Source organism: Falco cherrug, chromosome 15 (genome assembly GCF_023634085.1).
Source record: "Falco cherrug isolate bFalChe1 chromosome 15, bFalChe1.pri, whole genome shotgun sequence".
Lineage (NCBI taxonomy): Eukaryota > Metazoa > Chordata > Aves > Falconiformes > Falconidae > Falco > Falco cherrug.
In genome coordinates, this window is record NC_073711.1 from 422126 (window position 1) to 442474 (window position 20349).

At 61.1% G+C, this 20349-nt stretch overlaps 1 protein-coding gene across 1 annotated transcript; it reads right to left on the bottom strand.

Moving 5' to 3' along the window:
- Positions 1-567: 567 nt before the first annotated feature.
- NHSL2 (NHS like 2) lies at positions 568-18057 on the bottom strand. The gene is given in 9 exon segments (XM_055727592.1): positions 568-3655; positions 4103-4235; positions 4341-6536; positions 7823-7954; positions 8896-9100; positions 9253-9389; positions 10253-10405; positions 17749-17887; positions 17890-18057. Coding segments are annotated over 9 exon segments (3561 nt in total). The 5' UTR covers positions 18043-18057; the 3' UTR covers positions 568-3342.
- Positions 18058-20349: the final 2292 nt, after the last annotated feature.

The following is a 20349-nucleotide window of genomic DNA, read 5'->3' on the forward strand; positions in this document are numbered from 1 at the left end:
CTGACCCAGCATCCACCCTGGCCTGTCCCCAGCACCCGGGGGTGACCCCAGCACTCACCCTGGGCTGTCCCCAGCACCCATCCCACCTGCTCCCAGGACCCCAAGCCCATCCCCAGCACTCCCATGCCAACCTCAGCACCCACCCTGGGCTGTCCCTGGCACCCAGGGCTGTGCCTGGCACTCACCCTGCCTGCTCCTAGGACCCCAGATTGGTCTCCGGCACCCACCCAGCACCCCAGCTCAGCCCAGCATCCACCCTAGGTTGTCCCTGGCACCCACCCTGCCTGCTCCTAGGATCCTAGATTAGTCCCCAGCACCCACCCAGTACCCTAGGCTGACCCCAGCACCCACCCTATGCTGTCTCCAGCACCCTGCTGTGTCCCTGATCTCACCCAGAGCCATTTGGGACACGCTGGTGGAAGGGGCTGCGTGGGCTCTGTGCTTGCCAGCAGCCCCTTGGGTCACCCTGGGAGGGATCAGGATGCCCATCCCCCTTCTCCCCAGCACCCTTCTACGGGGCTCTGGCCCGCCTCAGCAGCCACAAGAACCAGCACGCACAGGCAGCCATCAGCAGGGAGCCGTTTACCAAGCTCGTGAGATTAAAAAGTACAACATTCAGAAGTACACACCATGGTGGGCTGTCACTGCTGCCCGGGCTTTCCCAAGGGACCCACCGTGAAGCAGCCACAGAAACGGCTCTGCATCCACGGCCGGAGGGAGGAGAAAGCAAGCAGCCAGGGATGAGCTCAGCCCAGAGCTGGCCAGCTCTGCTGAGAAGGGGCTGTTCCTCTGGCCTGGGAAATGAGGTTCTCTGTCCCACAGCCCAGCTCCTGGCTCAGCAGCCGGGATTCACCTAGGCCTCTTGGACATTTCTTATCCAGTGCAGATGGCCACCTTTGTGGCCAGTGGTGCAGAACTTTTGCAGGGGTGCCCCTGCCCCATGCTTGTCCCCAGCCTGCTCTGCCAGCTGCCATCCCCCGACCAAGGCCTCCACCACCACCGGTTTCCTGAGCAGTCATGTGCAAAACGTACCTGTCCCCAGAGCTTCCTGCTTCCATCCCCAGGGCCCCATCCCCACTGGGAGAGCACCCTGCCGCCAGGCCCTGGAGCAGCAGGAGGGCTGGGTGCCGTGGGATGGAGATGAAGCATGGAAATTTGTTAGAGCTTTTTTTTTTTTCTTCTTTTTTTTTTTTTCCTGAGTTTCTCAGCCTGGATCTTAATTACAGGCTTAAATCTGCAACCCCGGGAGAGGGAAGGGAGCAATGTGCAAGTAACCAGGAGGGGAGGGGGAAACAACTGCAAGGAGAGTGGAGCCTCTCTTAGGGTCAAACTCAGCATGGAATTTGTGGATGGGCAGGTGTTCGCAGAGGGGGCCTGTGTGGCATGCAGAGCTCCCTCGGGGGGCGGAGACCCCCCCAGAACAGCCCTGGCTCTTCAGAGGGGCAGCTGTAGTGCTGCTGTGCTGCCATGGTGCCTTCCTTTCCCCACTGCTGCGTGGACCCAGCCACATCGCTCTCCCCCTTTCCCCCAAGCACAGGAGGGCTGAGCTGTGCTAGAGTTTGCAGAAATACATCAAGAAATAAAGTGGGAATTTTCCTAAATGCCCCGTTTCCTTGTCAGCCACAGTCTGGACCTTTCTCTCTTGCTATGGGTGCGTAGCCATGCTCATGCTCTGAGCTGGGGCTAGCATTTCCTTGCAGTCCTGCCCTCCTCCTGAGCTCTGCCCTGGCCCTGTTGGCTGTCCTCCCCCGGCCCCTTGCCCCTCATCGTGGCCTCTGTCACTGACGGCTGGGGCTCCCATGCTGGAGCCAAGCCAGGAAGAAGCAGCTGGGGGCGAGAGGGGGACAAATCCCACACCACACCTTCCATTGTGCCCCAGGCAAGGGCTGGAACCCCAGCTGGGGATGTGCAAACCACTCCTTTGGCAGGGCTAGGTAGCACTGCATCCTCCAGTGCTGCTACGGGATGTGCCACACCCCTGCAGCATCCTCATGGGCAGCCTCATGGGTGGGCGCACACTGTGGGGGGTCCACTGCATGCCTTGGCAGTGTGTCCTACTCATGGGACACTCAGGGGAACGCAGCCTGGCTGGCTGAAGGACCTGTGTGTGCCTGGCGGACAGTGGCACTGCCAACAGCACCCAATGCGTGGTGGTGGGGTGCAGCCCCTGCTTTGCCAATGGCGCTGACATGCATCCTGCTTGGCCTCGCACAGCTCCCCTGCAGCCAGTGGGCAGGGGCAGAGGGGTGGGTAACGCTGGAAGGACCCCAGGAGCCACTGGGAGGTGGCTCAGGTGATGTCTGGCTGGGTTTGGCCAACAGCTTTGTGGCAGCCTAGGATCTCCAGCAGGTGATGCGGCAGATGTTTGCAGGAGATGCTGTTGTAGGGTCCTTGGGTGCGATGCAAGAGGCAGAGCTGGGGAAGGGCTTCCCTGGGCAGCGCTGGCCTGCCACAGTCCTTTCTTCCCGTGGCAGCAGGGCCACACACACCCCAGGTCACTTGGGGCTGATGGCCTGGTGCAGGACCTGCTGTGCAGGGAGGCTGGTGGGGAGTGGGGCAACTGGCAGTTCTCCAGATGTGGTGCAACTGGCAGGGCGAGGCTCCCTGGGGCTGGCAGCGGAGGCAACCCTGGGGTTTGCTTTTGGACCGAGAGCTGAGGAGCTCTGAAATGCAGCATTTTGGGGGCTTTCGAGGGGCTGGGTTTTGGCTTGAGGTTGTCGCGCTGGCTGCGGATGCTGGGGTGCCTGCTCCCCGTGTTGTGGGGAGGATGCTTGGAATGATGAGGGGGAACCTTTTGTGTCTCTTCAAAAGCAACCTCAATTCCAGCTGCCCCCCTAACATCTTCCCAAAGTACGTCTCCACGTATCCAGCTGAACTCAAACCTGGGATCTTTGCCTGGGAAACTCAAGGTACAATGTCAAATGAAAAGAGAATAAAACATCACCACCACTGTGCATTAGAAAAGCCATTTAAAGTACCACATGCCGAAGTGACCAAACAGTTTCAAGCTAGCTTCGCTGCACTGAGCAACGCCAGGGGCTGCAGTCCCACTCTGCTTCCCAAGCACGCACCTTCAGTCCTGGCAGCTGACTCAGCAGGGGATGGCCCCAACCGTGGTGCTGCCTCTTCCCTCCTGGAAAGGACCCAGCTCTGCCAGAGACATGAGGCCTTGGGCTCAAAACTCTGCCTCTCCGCCAGTGGCTCTCCAAGGAAGAACAAAAGCAGAAGAAAACCCCTGGCAGGACACATGGACTCACTCACGCAGCCAGGACACCCCTTCCACAGCAATACTCCCTCTGCAGCCATCTCCAGCCCTTCATGGCCAGAAGGGACCATGCAAGGTTAGGGCTGGCTTTTGGGGCTGTTGGCACTGTCTAGCTTGGGGGCAAACTCCGTCATGACCCTCCGAGCCAGTGGGTTTGTGGTCTTGAGCAGTTCAGCAGCAGATGGCCGGCTACCAGGGCTGGTTTTGCTGCTCTTCTTCTGGAGCAGGGCTTTAAAGTCTTCATTCCTGCTGGAAGACTTCCCAGCGCTGCCTGCTGCTGCTGGGGTCTCGCCGGTTGGGGAGCCTGAAGTCTTTACAGGTGAGTGGGAATTGGGCCGGCTGCCAAAGGTGTCACCAGGCTCTTTCCGCCCCAAGACCTTCCTCTTCGACCTAGGCACCAAAGAGACATGTGGTGGGAGCAGCCCTGGGTGGGAGCCACTGCCACTTTGAAAGGAGCAAGGTCCTATAGCTACGGGCACGATGCCTGCCTGGCTGCGGCTGTGCCTGCTCCACTGGGGCAAGAAGACACCCCGTGCGTGGCAGGCGATGCACCTAGCTTCTGGCAAACACTCTCCTGACAGCTAGGTCCAACTTGCCCCAAGGCTGATGGTGTGGTGGACCCCCCTGACAAGCTGGTGACCCAGCCTGGCTGCAGGCTCGGGGTGCTAAACACCAAAGCACTTGAGACAACAACAGCCAGGTTGCCCTCAAGTGTGAGCATCGGCCCTGGTGTGGAGAATTTCAGGTCTTGTGGCTGGGGGGGACACGGTGCTGGGCCCTGAGACCGTGGCAGGTGGCAGGGGGCTGTGCCCTCCCAGTGCCACGCACCAGCCCTACCTGTGGATCACAGTGAAGAGATCCTCTGTGGTGCGGGACATCACGAACACATCATCATCCTCCTCCGCGATAGAGTCAGCTGTCTTGTCGCTGGCAAAGCTCTTGTCCTCCGTGCTGGCCTCCGCCGAGCTGCCTGCAGGCAGGGAGGAGAAGGCAGCTGTGAACTGCCGTGTGCGGGCATGGGAGGACTCCCCTGTTCCTGGGGGGAAATCTGCCATAGGAGCAGGGAGACCCTCACCTTGCTCTGAGGCAGGGTCGCCGGCTTGTGCTGCACCCAGGGCTTCCAAGGATGGTGGGTCCTCAGCATCAGGGTTGCAGCAGGTGGGGTCAGCGTCCAGCGTGATGATGGGGCTGGGGGTGGGCACCTGGTCCCCTATGCTGGCTCCCAGCTGTGCTGGGGCTGGGGCGAGTGGCAGGTAGAGCACACTGGGCTTTTTGGGCACTGGTGGAGGCACTTTGGCCTTCTTCCACTCCCCCTCACTGGCACCACTCTGTTCTGGCCGCAGCTCATCCTCCAGGCTGCCCTGTGAGAGCCGCCGGGGTCCTGCCGGGGTCAGAGGTGAAGGGTGCTCCCTGGGACCCCTCCTCAGCTCCCCTTTCCGCAGCACCACGAAGCCATCCTGTGGCAGCCCCTTCTCCTTGGTGGCAGCGCCTGGCAGGGATGTGGGGGACAGGGGACCCTCCTCCCGCAGAGTTGGGGGCTTGGGCAGGATGCTCGGGGGCCGCTTGGCCAGTGGTGGCTTCTCTGCCACGGGTGGCTTCACCTTCCTCTCTGACCCCAGGCAGGGACCACGTGCCGGCTCCTCGGTGTGCTCCAGGCCGTCGGCATTGTCCTCTGGTTCCGAGCGGCTGATGGAGCGGAGTCGGACAGAGCGCAGGTCAGACTGTGTGACCACTGGCATGATGGGCATGATGGGGCTGGTCTTCTGGGTCAGCTTGGTGCCAAAGGTGGAGTCAGAGTGATGCCGGCTGACCTTCATCTTCCCCTTCAAGGAAATCTTCAGCCCCGAGAGGTCAAGGTGGGTGGGTGGCATGAGTGGCAGGTCAAAGGACAGTCTGGACTTGGGGCTCCTCTCCATGGGGGATGTGGGGGGCAGTGAGGACTTCCTCTCAGGGACCAGCGGCCTCACCTGCACCTGGTGTGGGGAGTGCCCGAGGATGGCAGAGGTGGAGATGGTGGGCGTCGGGGTCTCTGACTGGCTGGAGTACCCACTGGATGGGGACATCAGCCCTGTGGGTCTGCCTGGGGAGGAGGTCTTGAGGTCTGCCTCGGTGGAGAGCTGAGAGGGCGTCGTGGCTCTGGAGATGGAGGGGGATGTGAGGGACTCAGAGCTTCCCTGTGCCTTGGTGCACTCAATGGCCGTGGTCCCTGTGGCCGTGCTCGAGCTGGAGAGGGACCGGTAGGGATCGCTGGCCTTCCAGTCCGCAAGATGCCACTGGTGGGGGGTGGCTGTGCCCTCAGGCTCCCTCCCTGTGCTCCCCTGGGGGTCAGTGTGCACCAGCCGGTGGCCCTGGGGCTCCGTTGGGATGCACAGGCTCTTGGGTCGCTGATCCTTGGGCAGTGCTGAGCCAGGCCCCACGTCAGCATCCTGCCCCTCTTTAATCAGAGAAACGCTGCGCATGGGTGGCGAGGGCTTCTTCTTTGCCTTCTTGAGGGAGATGCTCTTGGAGCGCCGCCGCCGCTGGCCCTCCTGCTCCAGCCCCAGGGAGACGTTGTCAGTGCTGGTGCTGCCCTCGGAGCTGGCGCTGGGGTAGCCCAAGGTGTAGTTGGCGCTGCCCCGCCGGGTCTCAGCGTATGCGATGTCCACGGAGCAGAGGGAGCCTGAGTCAGTGGGCACTGACAGTGACCGCTCACGGAACCGGCACCCTGCCTGCTCTACCTCCAGCCGCGCCAGCCCCGCCACTGGCTCTGGCTCCTCTTGGCTTCCTGGCAAGAAGTTCACCTTGGCTTCTTGGCCCTCACAGCTCCCGGAGGTCAGGGGGGATTTGGGCACCATGCCAGAGAAGGAGCCAGGCCCATTGCTGCTCATGCGCTCGTCCGTGGCGATGAAGAAGGAGGTGGTGGTGGGTGAGCCTGGGCTAGGCGATGGGCTGGAGCCACCCGGTGAGGTGCAGGTAGGCCCCTTGCCCCGGCCGGCAGTGGGGCTGGGGGGGCTTGCATAGTCCAGGGTGCTCCAGGGCGGGGGGAAGGCGCTGCCCTGTGGCCCATTGCAGGTACCAGCACAGGGGGTGGCTGCGCTGTCCATGGCACCAAGCGGCTGGCAGCAGCGGGCCCCAAGGTCACTGAAGGTCTTCCTCAGAGGGGCAGAGAGCGGCTGGCAGGGGCTGATCTCCTGGGGCACCTTCCCCCTGCTTGCGGCCTCAGGAACAAAGCTGCAGGAGACGGACTCGGCGATAGGCGCGTGTGCGTTGAATGTGGGACCGTTGGTGCTGCCTGCAAGAGAGATGGCTTGGGTGAGCATTATCCCACTTCACGCTTTGCCAGCGGGTTGGTACCAGGGTCCTGCCCCATGTGCTGTGGGGCCAGGACTGGTCCCACCCCATGGCCAGTCTCTGAGGCTGCATCTCTGCCCAGGCATGAAATGTGCCCGGGCACACTGGAGGGAATGGGTTGACACTCTCTCACCAGATGCTCTCCTACCCCCCTGTATTGGTGTGGCCACATCCCAGCTGGGGATGGTCCCCTTGAGCCTGGCATCCATTGGCTAGGATGTACCATGGTCAACTTAGCAGCCATGGCAGGAGTCTCTGTCCATGGGGACATTGGCCCCATGGTGACCAAAGTGCTGTCCCAATGCTGCCCCGTGGTGGGGACAGAGACGGGGACCGGGAAGAGTGTAGCAAGGCATTGCCGCCTGGGTCAGGGAGGGACGTGATGGCTCACCGTGCCATCTCACTTCAGAACAGCCTGTAGAGGGAAGGACCTGGGGACCCAGCTCAGAGCACAGTCAGCAGAGCAGGATGCGCAAGGCTGCAGTCTGAATGCCTCCAAGGCAGGAGCGTCTTGGAGGTTTGACCACTGTCATGGGGAAATCCTTCCTCCTACCCAGTGACAATTCCCCCTGGAGCAGCTGGTGCCATGGTTTCTCCTCCTGTCCCTACCGGCCTCCTGTAGAAGAGGCTGGCTCGGGTTTCCCTACAACTTCCATAGGGTATGGCATGACAAAGCCATGGAGCCAGGCTGGCTGCTGTCCCCATGGGCACTGGTCCATGGCTGTGCTGGGAGCGCTGCAGGCACCTTCAGCTGCACGAGCACCCTCGGCATGCCAGCATGGGCTGGCGAGCCAGCCCTGACACAGACCCAGGCAGAGTATGTGCCCTGCAGCCCTGGCACCCTGTACAGAGTCAGGGAAGTTGGGCACAGGGCAGGAGTTGCTGGAGCTGAGTCTGAGTGACTCCTGTCACTGGGAGAAGTTTCAGTGGCTTTCCCACCCCATAAGCGTGCAGGAGCCTGACTTGGGGTGAAGGGGCTGTTCCCCGTGCCATGCCAGCCCCAGGGCCAGCCTGGCATCACCAGTGTGCCTAGCATCCTGGTGCCCCAGGAGGGAGCAGAGCCAATGTGGTGGCCTTTATCTCCCCAAGGCCAGGGCATCCCCGGGGAGCCCATCTTGTCCCTGTGGGCTGCCAGCCCCTGGGGTGGCTCTGCCCACTGTCAGGGCAGCTCTGCCGGGTGCCAGCCCTGCCTGCGCACGAAAGGGGCTGCAAGGTTCTTGCCATCACCTTGGTCTCGAAGGGACAGGTTAGGGAATCCGATAATGGTCCGTCTACGCCGCAGGGTGGACTTGGGGTTCATCGCGGTCTCTGTGTTAAACAGGGAGTGACGAGCACTTGCGTGCCTAGTAAAGTGCTGCCCTGTAGCCAAAACAAACAGGCTGTACACAGTGGTGCCCGCAGGGGCTGACAGGGTGGGGGCTCGGCCTCCCTCCATTGCCGCGTGACCCTGGGTGTCCCCCGGCCTGGGATGGTGATTGCAGGCAGGAGTATGTGATGACAGGAGGGTGGTGAGTCATGTGGGGTGAGCCGTGGTGGAGATGGAGGCATGGCAGGTGCTGCCAGACAGTGGGAAGACGGAGATGCCGCAGATGGAGGTGGGATGCACAGAAAGTTGTGGAGACCCCGGTGGGCTTTGTCATTAATGAGGCCAGTGGTGCTGATCTGCACTGGGGGCATGGACATGAGGAACAGCAGGGCAGAGAAAGGGACCAGCGTGGTTCTGACATGTCTTTTCCATCATGGAGGGGAAGGGTGGAAAGAACCCTTTGGCATTCTGAAGGTGCACCTTGCTTGGCCACTGCCCCCAGACACTGACCCAGGGGCAGAGCATGGCACTCCTGTCTGCAAGGACCAGGCAGGACCATGCTGCTGGCAGCTGCAACCCTGAAAGGATGGACAGATGGACAGACAGACAGGTGGGACAGGCTAACCGCATGGAGCGCAGTGGGAGCCAAGGTGACAACAACAGAACTGGGCAGCTGGGCAGCACAGTGGAAACAAGAGGCTGGATGGTGGCGTGGCCAGTGGATCAGACGCACAAAGTTGCAGATGTCAGGAAATGGCTGGGAATGACAGATGCCAGTGTGGCCCTGCTGTCCCCTGCTCTGCTCCTGGTGCCTGCCTGGCCCACGGGGACGCAGGCTCTTAGCCCCAGCCCCGCTCCCACTGCACTGCACCTCACTGCAGCCAGATACTGGGGGGCATCCTTCCCCGCACCCCGCATCCCCTACCAGTGCTGGCTTCGCACTGATGCTGCCTTGCACCTCTCTCTGCACTGCGCCACGGGGGTACTGCCCTACCCGAGACATTGATGGGGACGATGTTGGTTTGGATGGAGCAGGACTGGTGCCACTGCTTCTCCTCCACGGTGGGCAGGGGGAAAGCCCTGGTCCAGGCTGGCTGCTTATCCGGGCTGGTGGGGAGGCTTAGGGAGGCAGCAGACGGTTGAGCACCAAGTGTGGTCGTACTGGCAGTCTCCTCTTCGGTTGCTCGCTGGCTTGGGGGCTGTGGGGGAAAGGCATGTGACCCACCAAAGGGAGGAGGGCAGGACACAAACAGCAACCCCCCAAGCCCTGCTGCCTGACTGGCCACGCCAACCCCTCTGCTCCAGGTGATGCCGGGGCTGTGCTGCCCTGCCCTGCCACCCCAGCACTCACCATAAGCACGAAATCGAGGCGCTTGGCAGGCGGGGGTCGGGGCGATGGCTCGGGGGGGGTGTCAGGGGGCAGGTGTCCGGCGGCGCGAAAGGTCTGCCCGGTGACCCTGTTCTCAGCGTACTGCTCCTCATATTCCTCTGCAAGAGAAATGGTGCCTGGGACCCTGCTTCAGCCACTGGCTGCAGGTGAAAGCTTTGCTCGCAGGGCCAGAGGAACATGATGGCAGGGGCAGCTGTCCCCTGCTGTCTGTCCCCAAGCTGGCTTACTGTCCCTGCTCAGCACAGGTGGCTCAGGACGGGGTGGGGGGTAGACCCCAAGGAGGAATGCCAGGACTGAGGGGGAGCAGAGGCAGCACTGAGGCCCCGGCAGCCCACCCCACTTCTCCCAGGGGGCTGCCTGGGGATGGAGTGGGTCCTGCAAGGAAGCAGAGCCCTGGTGGGGACTGCCAGGAGGGAACTCAGTGTGTCCCCATCCTGTAATTGTTGAGCTAATTAATGCCGGTCGTTATGGCCTGGTGGAAACCAGGTCTGCTCAGGCTGACTTAATGAGATTACAAGCTGGGGGAAGGCTGGGCTGCTGATCTAATCGATGCCTACAAAGCTTCCAAGCTGAGGCTGCACGACAGCTTGGTTAAGAAATTGGAAGGCAACAAAATCAATGGCCACGCTTGTTCAGAGAGATAGATCATCAGCCAGGTCCCCAAGGCCCTTGTGGGCAGAACCGTGCCGTGGTGGGGCTGGTGGGCACCTTGGCAGCTGGTCTTGGCTCCAGTTGCTTTGCCACTTATAGCAGTGACTGGGGAGCAGAGATCAGAGAGGGGCTGCTGGAGGCTGTGACCCCATCAGGACCCACTCCTACAGCTTGGCAAGGACCAGGGAACAGCTCAGACATGTGCAGGCAGGAGATGACCTCGCTGTTTGCACGGCGGTCATGCACCCAGGGCAGCATCCATCCCTGCCACCCTCACCCAGCCCACCACTGGCCCCTCTTGCCCTGCTACCTTGCAGCAAGCTCTGGAGGTTGAGCTGGGCCTCCTGGTGCAGCTGCTCCATGCCCGGTGGGCGCCCAGCTGCCAGGAAGACGTTCACTGGCTGCTGCCATGACAGCTTGGCATGGGTGGCTTTCTTGCTCTCGAGGTCCAGGTTAGAGGTGGCTGTGAGCAGGAAGGAGCAGAGTGAGAGGGAGGCAGGCAGGCAGCTCCCCTGTGAGCACTGCCGTGGGCTGCTGGCTGACACGGCACCAGCACAGCGCGCTTACCCTGTCCTAGGTCCCTGCAGGAACGCGAGGACCAGGATGTGGTTGTGTCCCACCTCAGCGAAGCCACCCAGGCAGGCTGCTGCAGGGTGGGATCAGACCCCATCACTACTGCTGCTTTGGGGGCTTGGCTGCCAGAACAAGCCAAGAAGGGAGCAGGGCAAAACTGGGGAAGGAAGCAAGCCCTGTTGCCCTGGGTGACTGCCCAGCTGCAGGAAACGCTGCACACACTGCTGAAGCAATGTCCTGACTGCAGAAGAGCAGAAGTTGCAGCCAAAAAGGAGGGAGTGAAGGGGACACAGTGCCTTTCATCATGCTGGTTTCAGCCTGCTCAGCGAGGTTAACACGCCCTACCTCAGCAGTGGACGCCCTGCAAAAATCGCCTGGGAAGGAAACCTCTGCGGGGATGGGCCACGCACTTGCCCAGACCCTCAGAAACACCCATACGGGTGGAAAAGTCCTCGGGAGAAGGATATGGAATTGCCAGTGAGCTGGCTGTGCTGGGAGCTGAGCGGTGCTCCAGCAAACTGGCTTTGCCACAGGACACGCTGTGACCACAGCCCCTCTGCTCGGAGCAGCGCCGGCCCTGAGCGGATGTTCGCTTCCTACCCAGCGCGGTTTTGTGCTGGAGCCAAGGGAGTGCCGCTCTGCCTGCCGCGTGCATCAAGCCTGACCTGGGCAGTGAAGGCAGAGGGCGGGTTTGTGAACTTTAAATAAGGAGCCTGTGGATACCCAGGGTCTCACCCTCACGAGATTGCGGGCTAATCCTTCTCCACCTGCCCTTGGTGTGGGCAGAGGGATGGCCACTGTCAGCACCAGGTGCTGCACGAGGACCTGTGCCCAGTGTCACTCACCAGGCTGGGTGTCACCCCTGGGAACCAGGGTCTGATGTGCCTTCACCCTGTCTGGTAGCCAGGACATTCCCACTGAGCAGCCAGCACTGCTTAACCTGCCTAGCCAGGGGCAGAGACATCCTGAGCGTGACTCACATTTTGCTGGGAAGCGCGGCCATGCTGGTTGTCAAGAGGCCGAGAGCTTTCCGATGGCACGGGGGTGCAGGCAGGCTCTGCCGCATGCCTGTCCCCATCCCCACTGGTCAAGGTGCTCTTATTGCTAGCATGACAAACACTTCCCCTCTGCTACCTGCAGCATGTGGGGCTGCAGGGTGCCCGTCCCCAGAGAGCATGCCACTGTCCCAGCAAAACGCAGCTGCCTCTGGCTGCTGTACCCTGCTTCATGCCAGACACCAGACGAGGCAGTGACAGCAGTCCACTTGCCTGGGTGAAGGGTAATGGCCCCAAACTGGGACCGGGCTCCCCAGCACCCCTTGCACAAGCCATGTCCCCTTCTTCCTGTGCTGTTTGGTCCACCATGCCCCAGCTCACCCAGCAGCTGCATCCCAAGCGTCACCCCTGCCTGCGGGTGCCATCCTGCCCACCCTCCCCCCCAACTCCAGCTGGTGGAGCAGCCGAGCCTGTACAACACTCAGCACCCAAAAGCAAGGTGCCACGTCCCCAGCCTAGTTACTTTTATAATTTGTGTTACCATAACAACATGCCTTAACACCAGGCTTTTTTTCTTTTCTTTTTTTTTTTTTCTTTTCTTCTTTTTTTTTTCTTTTCTTTCTCCTTTAAATAATTTGACTTGTTTCCATATCAACCAAGAGGTGTCAGGGCGTGTGTGTGTGTGTGTGTGTGTGTGTGTGTGTGTGTGTAAACCACACTGAGGCTTCACCTGGCAGCAGAGCTGGCAGAGGGCAGGCAGCACCATGCAGCCGGGGAGGAAGCTCTCCCTGCTGCGGGTGAACACAGCCCCCTTTTCCCACACAGGGATGTGGCTTTTCTTCCTCTCATCTCCCAGTTTGGTGCCTGCTGGGTGGCGATGCCCAGAGGGGCTGGAGGTTCTGGCAGAAGGAGCCCCGTGCCCTGGCTCTGGCTCACCTTCTATGCCCAGGGGTGCCCTGGGGATGAGAGCCGGGAGCATGGCTAGGCACAGGGCAAGGTAAGGATATCTCCCCAAAATCCTGACCTACAGGCTTGCAGGAGGGGAGCCAGGGGCACAAGGTAGGCAGGGACTACAAGTTCACCTCTGTAGACCCCAGTCCCCTAACTGCTCTCTTTGGTGAGGTAGGGTGGGGGGATCCGCTGCACACCCCCCCCCCCCTCATTTCTGAGCACATCCAAGGGCAAGCCCCACAACTTGGCTCACTGCACCCCTCTGCCTGGCTCACACAGACACAGCCTTTGGCCTCGATGGGTGCCGATCCTCCTTGCCTTCTGCCCACAGGTTCCCCAGCGGCCACCCCCCCTGCCCCCCCCACCCCCCCTGCAGGAGTGACGCGACGTCCCCCCAGGACTTGGGGACACCCCCAAAGCACAGGCCCCCGCCACCCTCCCCAGAGCCGCAGTACAGGACCCTACCTCCACAGCCATGGCCCTGCTGCTGGGGCACCCCCGGGCACCCACCCCGCGGGCTCCAGCCGCGCAGGCGAAGGAGGCAAACCACAGCACCGAAACCTGGGGCCACCCCGGGCAAAGCGGAAGCGGGCTGGCAAGGGGGCCGGCACCCTGCCCTGCCCGTGCAAGCTGGAGGCGGGGAAGGGAGGGCAGCACGGCCAGCCATGGGGCACAGGAGGAAAGGGCAGTGCAGGACAGTAGGGGGGCCCTGCCCTACAGGGCTGTCTACCCTTCGCAGAGATGCCCTCATATAGGAACGCAGGCGAGCTGGCAGCAACGCAGCCATCGCCGAGGTGCTGGCAGGGCTGGTTTCTTCTTCCCAGCAGAAGCAGCAGCTGAGAGGGAGAAGGGGTGGGAAAGGCCAGATGAGCCAAGCATCCATCCCTCCGGTGGCCCAGGTACCTCAATCCCATGCCCCGAGGGTCTTCGCTGTGCTCACACCGCCCTGTGTGCAAAAGCAAGTGTAACACCCTGGTGTTTTGGCTTTTGCTCCCTGGGAGCAGTCCCTCAGTTGGTTTTTTAGGCACAGCCCCAGCAGCCGCTGAGAGCACACGGTGGCTCTGCGATGCGGTGCGAGGAGCCAGCAGCACAGCCTGTGGCAGGGGCTGACAAAGCCATGCCGCTGCCAGCGCTCCCGAGGGCCGAGCTGTATTTGGAAGCAGCCTGGTGCAGGCTTGGTGCAAGAGCAGGTTTGGGATGTCAGTGCAAGCTGTGGGTGCCACTCACATCTGTGGCACTCAGGATGCCCCAGCCGAGCTGGAGCACCCAGCGGGAAGACATGGCAGCCGGCAGGAACGGTGCAGTCGGAGCAGAGCTGCTGCCCTTGGTGGTGACCCTCCTGCCAAGCTTATTGGTGACAGGCTCAAAATACAAAATGCCTCTGAGGGGGCCCCCACCCCATAGCAAATCCCTGCGGGAGGCAAAGATGTCCTGGGAGAGCAGAGCCGGAGGGCTGGCTCCATCCCAAGCAATCCCAGCACCCTTGACCTCAGCCTGGCCAGCCTCACTGCTGGGGGGAAACTGAGGCACAGCTGGTGGGGAGGCTTACCCCGCATGCCTCTGGCCCCAGCTCCCCACTGGCGTCAGTCCCCCTCCCTGTCTGAGGCCTGGGGAGGGGAGCAGGCAGCAGAGAAGCATGGGCATGGGCAGAGGTGTTAATGACTGGCAGCCAGGGCTGCCAGAGGCTGCTCCCCACAAGTCCCCATGTCTCCCAGAGGGTCTGTCCCCATTCAGAGCTGCAGGCTGACAGCAGTGAGCTCTGCTCCTCGCCCTGGGGCTAGAAGCGGGAGCAGCGCTGGCAGGCAGGGCCATGGCAGCATCCCTCCCACTGGGACAGTTCCCGCCGGGCTGCCCCCAGCTGGGGTGCAAACCAGCACCATCAACTGCAATGGGCACTGCCACCTCTAACCACTTGCAGAGTCTCACTGAGCGCGAGCATTCAGGCTGGAGACACCATGGCCACTGTGGGTGTACAAGGACTGGGGCTGAAGCCAAGGGGAGCCTGTTCCAAAGGGGAGCCGAGCTTCACTCTCTCCTGGGAGAAGAGCGTTCCTGCAGCACCCCCAGCCCCAGAACACAGGATACGTGCCCTCCACAAGCATGTCCCCGAGTCACCCCCACTCCATGCCAGCACCCCTCATTACCTACTGCCCAGGCATCCCGAATCCACAGGGAGATATTCGATAAAGCCATCAGGAGTTGTTTCAATTCAGGCCGATGCTCCCTTGAGACGATGCCTCTTGCTCCAACTCCCCACCAAACTTTTCCTTCTCAAGCTTGCTCCAAGCGAGCCGGAAGCACCAGCAATGCAGACGGTGCTGCTCGGCCTCTCACTGCCGATGCAGAAGTATCACAGGAGTGATGTAACGGCAGCAGCAGGCGATGCACCATTAGCAGAGCAGCCATGGCAACGGGTATCGGCACAGCAGCAAGCCAGCCGCTGCCGCTGGTCCTAGCAAACTGGAGGATGAAGACTGCGAACTCGGAGGCTGAGACTGATCCCAACAGCAACCCAAACCCTGTCGGCAGGAGCTGATGCACTGCAGTGCCGGCAACATATGCTGCCGGCTTCGAGCAAGTGCCCCGGCCTGCTGCCGGCACTGTGACTGCTCGTTCCCGGCGCGTGTGGCTTGATGACATTCCCTGTGGTACAGAGCCAAAGCACATGCTGCTCTGCGACGAGTGGAGAGGAAGAGAAAAGAGCAAACAGCGGGAGTTGGCAGCGGCCACAGAAAGCACCTCCTGTCCCAAGCTCACCCCCTGCTGAACTGAGATCCACCGGTCCAGCTGCCCGCCGCGATGCAGAGCAGCATCCACACGCACGGCAGCTCCAGGGCCGGATGCCTGCCCAGGCCCCAAAAACATGCCAAAGCGACACCCCACGGAACATCCCCATGCCCAAGGCCACAAGGGAGTGTTGCTCACTGGGCAGACCTGCCCACCTTGCCACAAGTGCTCACTGCATGCAGGCTGGAGTGTACCCAAGATGAGCCCTTACTGGGACGGCTGACATATCATGTTGTGTCCAAAACTGGACCCTCCCTGGGACATTGTCCCCCCGTTACACGTCTTCTGGGCATGTCTCCAAGCCCTCAGCGAGGCAGGGCCATCCTTACAGATGCTTGACTGGCTGGTGGTTGAGCCCAGAAGGGCTAGAAGCTTTTTAGGGGTATGCCCATGGCAGGACCCCGATGCTGCCCTGCAGAGCATGTCTGCATGCTTCTGCACAGGTGCCCGGCAGGACTGTGTGGTACTGAAGGATAACACCACCCTGAACACAAAATCTGCTGGAGGCTCTCAGCTCTTCTCACTCTCCCTGTTTAACATGCAATCAGCTTATTTTTGTACTGACAGGAGATAACAGCACGACAGGGGTGGTGGGTTTGGCAGCTGTGAAGGTCACTCAGCTCATGGGGAGAAGGCTGGCTTATGAGAGAGGTTTCCATTAAAGCCTCTAGCAACAAAACAGTAAATAATGTCAATGTCCATCAGTAGGGCTCAGAGTTAACAGTGTGCTAGGCCACTCTGTCTGCCTGGCTGTGTGATGAGATCTGATCAAACAGGAAAGAGCCCTCTTTCTCCAGCCAGATCCCAACTGATCCATCATCTTTACCTCAAGTCTTGTGTAGGATAGGAGCAGAGGGAATGTGTGTGCTCCCCACAGATGGTGTCAGTCATTACCCCATGCAGACAGGTTGGGAGACCCTCCTGTGGTGGGAGCAGGGTGACAGGGGAACAGCTGATGCCAAAGTCCCCGCGAGCTGTGGCACCACTGGCCCAGTGCCGGCCCTTGAGCCCGGTGGGTGCGGAGGCTGGGCAGCCAGTGGGGGCCACTGGTGAAAAGCCACACCAGGTACCTTTGGCTCTGGCAATGTGAGGTGGAATGCTGTCAGGGAGATTTTTCAGGCAGGGGAGGTGCATGTGCTGCGGTGAAGACTTGGCCAGCGAGCCCAGCACAGGAGGAGCCCCAGCGCACCATCCGCCTGTGCTGCAGGGATGGGAACTGCCCGCAGCCACGCTCGCAGCGGGGCTTGGCCCAGGTACTGCAGCCGGCCAAGGTGAACTCATGCTGCTCCCTGCCAAGGGACCGAGAGCCACTGCTCCAGAGGATGGAGCGGCAGCCCTGGTGCTGGTGGTGGCTGCTCTGGGCTTGACTGTGGGCGCTCCTGCCTTCGCCAGCCCGGAGCCTGGCCAGACCCAGGTCCCTGCAGCAAGCCATCAGCCACAGGCAGCAGGATCAGACCCCTTCTCCCAGTCCTGCCATGGCTCCCTACCAGCCTGGCTTCCTCCTCATACAACAACTCTCGCTCTCATGCACTTCCCAGCCAAAAAATCCAGGCACAAGTCTTTCCTGAGAGCCTCAGGAAACCTGCCAGGGCAACCTGCCAGACCCAATTCCAGCTGGTCCTCAGCACCCTGGCACAGCATCGCCACACACTGCAGCCGACAGCACCCCCAGGCACAGAGTGGCCAAGGCCAGCTGCCCACTAGCTTCCCCCGCAGTGATGTCCCCAGCCTGGCCAGGACGGCTCAGCAGTGCAGGGGTGCCCAGGGCAGCACCCACAGCTCTCCCAGGCATGTGGGCTGCCTGTGCCAGAGAGGCTGCAGCCCCTCACTGGGCAGGGGTGCTTCCAGGAAAGCGCTGCTTCCCTGTGCCCGGCCGGTTTTACACTCTGCGGGGCCAAGACAATGTGAGGAAGTTGCCTGAGAGGGGAACACGGCCAGGCCCTGGGACAAAGGGGCCCGAGATGTGAAATCAGCCACAGCAGGAGCGACGGTGAGGGCAGTAAGAGCAGCGAGAGCAACGAGGGCTCTGGCTGGCTGCGACGTTTGTGTCAGCCTACGGTCCCACAGTCTCCACTCCTGCCACCATCAGCAAGTGAGAACTGCCAGAAGGGTACAGCACCATGGGGTCGGGCAGGATCCATGCCAGTGGGGCTCAGCCCCAGCCTGAGGAGCAGTCGGTGGGATGCATGGGCGGGGGGTCTCTGTCCTTCTCTTCCTTTGTCAGAGCAAGGGCACCCCAATGGACTGGGGAATGGCAACAAAGATTTAAAACAGAAGGGGCCACAGCACAGTCAAGGCCAGGCTGGGAGAGGCGGGACAAGATCCACGCTGCCGGGCAGCACTGACCCTGTGGCTACTGCGTGGCCTCCGGAGACAAAAGCCCATGCCCGACAGCTCACTCCCACCCATGGTCTCACCCTGCAGAGCAAGCAGTACCTGCAAACCCACCACCCTCGCCACCCACTCCTCTTGGAGGCGGCTGCCACGCTGCCTGCCTTACCTCCCCGGTGCCAAGGCGCTAGAAGCCACTCTGCCTTGGCCATGGCTCCAGGCGCAGGTGGGAGGGTGCTCGCCGCTGCTGCCCGAGCTCTTGCTTCGAAAACAGTCCGAGAGAAATGAGCTTCCTCCGCCTTCCCTGCCCGCGGCAACTCCAGCCCCGGCGGAGAGGAAGCGACCAGGAACTGGCTGTTTGAGTCAGCGCCACAGCCCATTGTCCCGGCCCCAGCCCCTCTTCCTTCCCTGCCACCAGCCCTGGCGAGGGATGGCGGAGGGGCCGTGGTTTCGCACGACCCATCCTCTGTCCACCCACCCTGCCGGCTGTTTGCCCAGGGGTCCTGCAAAGGCGGCGAGTGGGGGTGGAGGGGCTCGTCCCTCTCTCTGTACATCCATGCTGCAGACCCTGGAAAGGGAACAGGGTCCTGGGGGCCGTGGCAAGGACAGGCTGGGCCCCTGGCTCAGCATAATCATGGAGCCAAAACATCCCCCAGCCACGGCTGGAGCAGCAACTGGCACCATCTGAAAGCCACGGGTGATGTGGGGGGACACCAGCACGCACAGAGCAGGGCTGTCCCTGCGTGCTCCAGCTGTTGGCATTCTCGCCTGGAAACCAGCGCCCCAGAGCCTGCCACTGCCTCCCAGCTGGTTCCAGCTGCTGGCCCCCCAGCCTCCAACGCTTATTAGTTAAAAAAAGTGGGGAGCCTTCCTGAATTCACATGACTTTGCCCCGGAAGATGCAAGAGCCCCCAGAGAGTGCTTTCTCTCACTTTGGCTCCTTCCAAAAGCCTCGAGCAAAGGCTCCTTGGAGACCACTTTCCCAGCACCCCAGGAGTTTGTAAATCTCTGCCTGCTTTTCCTGGAGGACGGAGGCCCCTGGGAGCCAGGAGTGCAGCAGACGGGAATGCAGCCCCAAGCCCTGGCTTACTTCAAGAGGTTTGGGGCTGCTGAGGCACCATGAGGAGCACATGCCTTGCCAGGGGCTGGTACCATCCGCCCCTGTGCCAGGCAGCCAGCGACACTGCAAACCCAAATGATGGGTAAAGGATACCAGCAGAGTTCTTTTTCCCCCTGGTAACCCAGGCAGCACTTGCACAGGGCTCTGACAGACTGGGGGGACAAGAAGACCTGTCCCAAATTCTTCTTCAGGCACCTTGTCCAGCAGTTACAAAGCCAGTTGAGGACACAATAACTGGAAAGTTGCCTGCCAGCCTCACCAGACCATTGGGCAGAGAGACCTGCAAACTCATCACATCAGTTCCAGCAGCCTATGAGCATGCTGCCTTCTCTGACAAGCCCCTTCAAACACCACCACGCTTGCAAGCAAGCACCTTGGGGTCAGGAGTAGCCTGCTTGGTTCTTCTGATACCCAAAGAAGGGGTGCAGGGGGACACGAGCCCCCACCAGTGTTACAGGACCATCAAAGATTCGTATTGGCCAGGCAGGCAGAGCTAAGTTTCACATGCCCCAGATTCATGCAGTCTTTCCCAGCGTGTCAGGACATGAGAAAGGTTGGATTTTAACTGTCAGGGATGGAAGCGTAAAGACCCCACTGTACGCTGCCCTGTTCACTGGGCAGAAGAATGATCCTGCCTGAGATGAGCCAAGGTACCTCCTGGTACGGCGGGTCTCTGCCCTCCTCTCCCAGCATCCCACCCTGCCAGTGACCCAGACCCACTGCAGGGCTGCTTCTTATCAAGTTTCAGCTCCCTCCCCTTGGCAGATAAGCTCCAGCCTGGACCCAACACCGCCTCTCCGCAAGGAAGTCTTAGCGTAGCTGCTCAGGAATGCCCAAGCCACAAGGTCCTAGCAGCCCCAAGTCTAAACAGCCTGGGAGCATCCAAGTAATTGCCCCAGCTTCACGACCAAGATGTTTCAAGCTGTTCAGTGCTAAATCCCATTCCTCCCTGCTCCCAGCAGCCAGGCACAGCTCTGTTGTCTCCCCAGGGGAGGCCAGACACCAGAAGGAAGATCTGCCAGAGGTCTCCAGGCTGGCAGGGAGAGGTGCCTGGCGACTGAGGACAGAGATGAACCCCTTGCAAACCCCTCTTGGGCCCTTCCAGCAGCACTGGCAAGGCGATTTGCAGCTCCCAAGAATCCCTTTGATGATGCAGAAGTGCAATTAGCTCCTGTCCCACTCTGAGTCTTGCCGAAGAGTTGCAAGGGTGGGAGAGGCAGGCAGGGAGCAGGCCAGCATCCTGCGGCCCCCTCTGAGTTCAGCCACAGCTCCTGCATCCCGTGAGATGGGAGCCAAGGGCAATGTGCTGGATACCGACCGGCACAGCACCCTTCATTCCTCAGGACCCGCTGGATCAGCATCCCTCCTGCTCCCCCGTGCAACCCAAAGCTCTTTTGCCCTGTTTCAGTCCCTTGCAACAATCGCTACAACAGTGCCTGCAAAATTAGACAGAGACAGGCTGTACTTCCACCCCCTCTGCCCGCTAATTATTAAGCTGTGACAGTCCCCATTTTCTTGCAGCTTCTAAGCATAATCTTCCTGAGGTCTCTCCCAGGCCTGGCAGCTCCCTGCCGCTGCCTGCACTGCCATGTCCCAGCTCTCCAGTCAGTGGGCAGGCAAAGGGCAGTGGGTATGAGAGCTGGTGCCAGC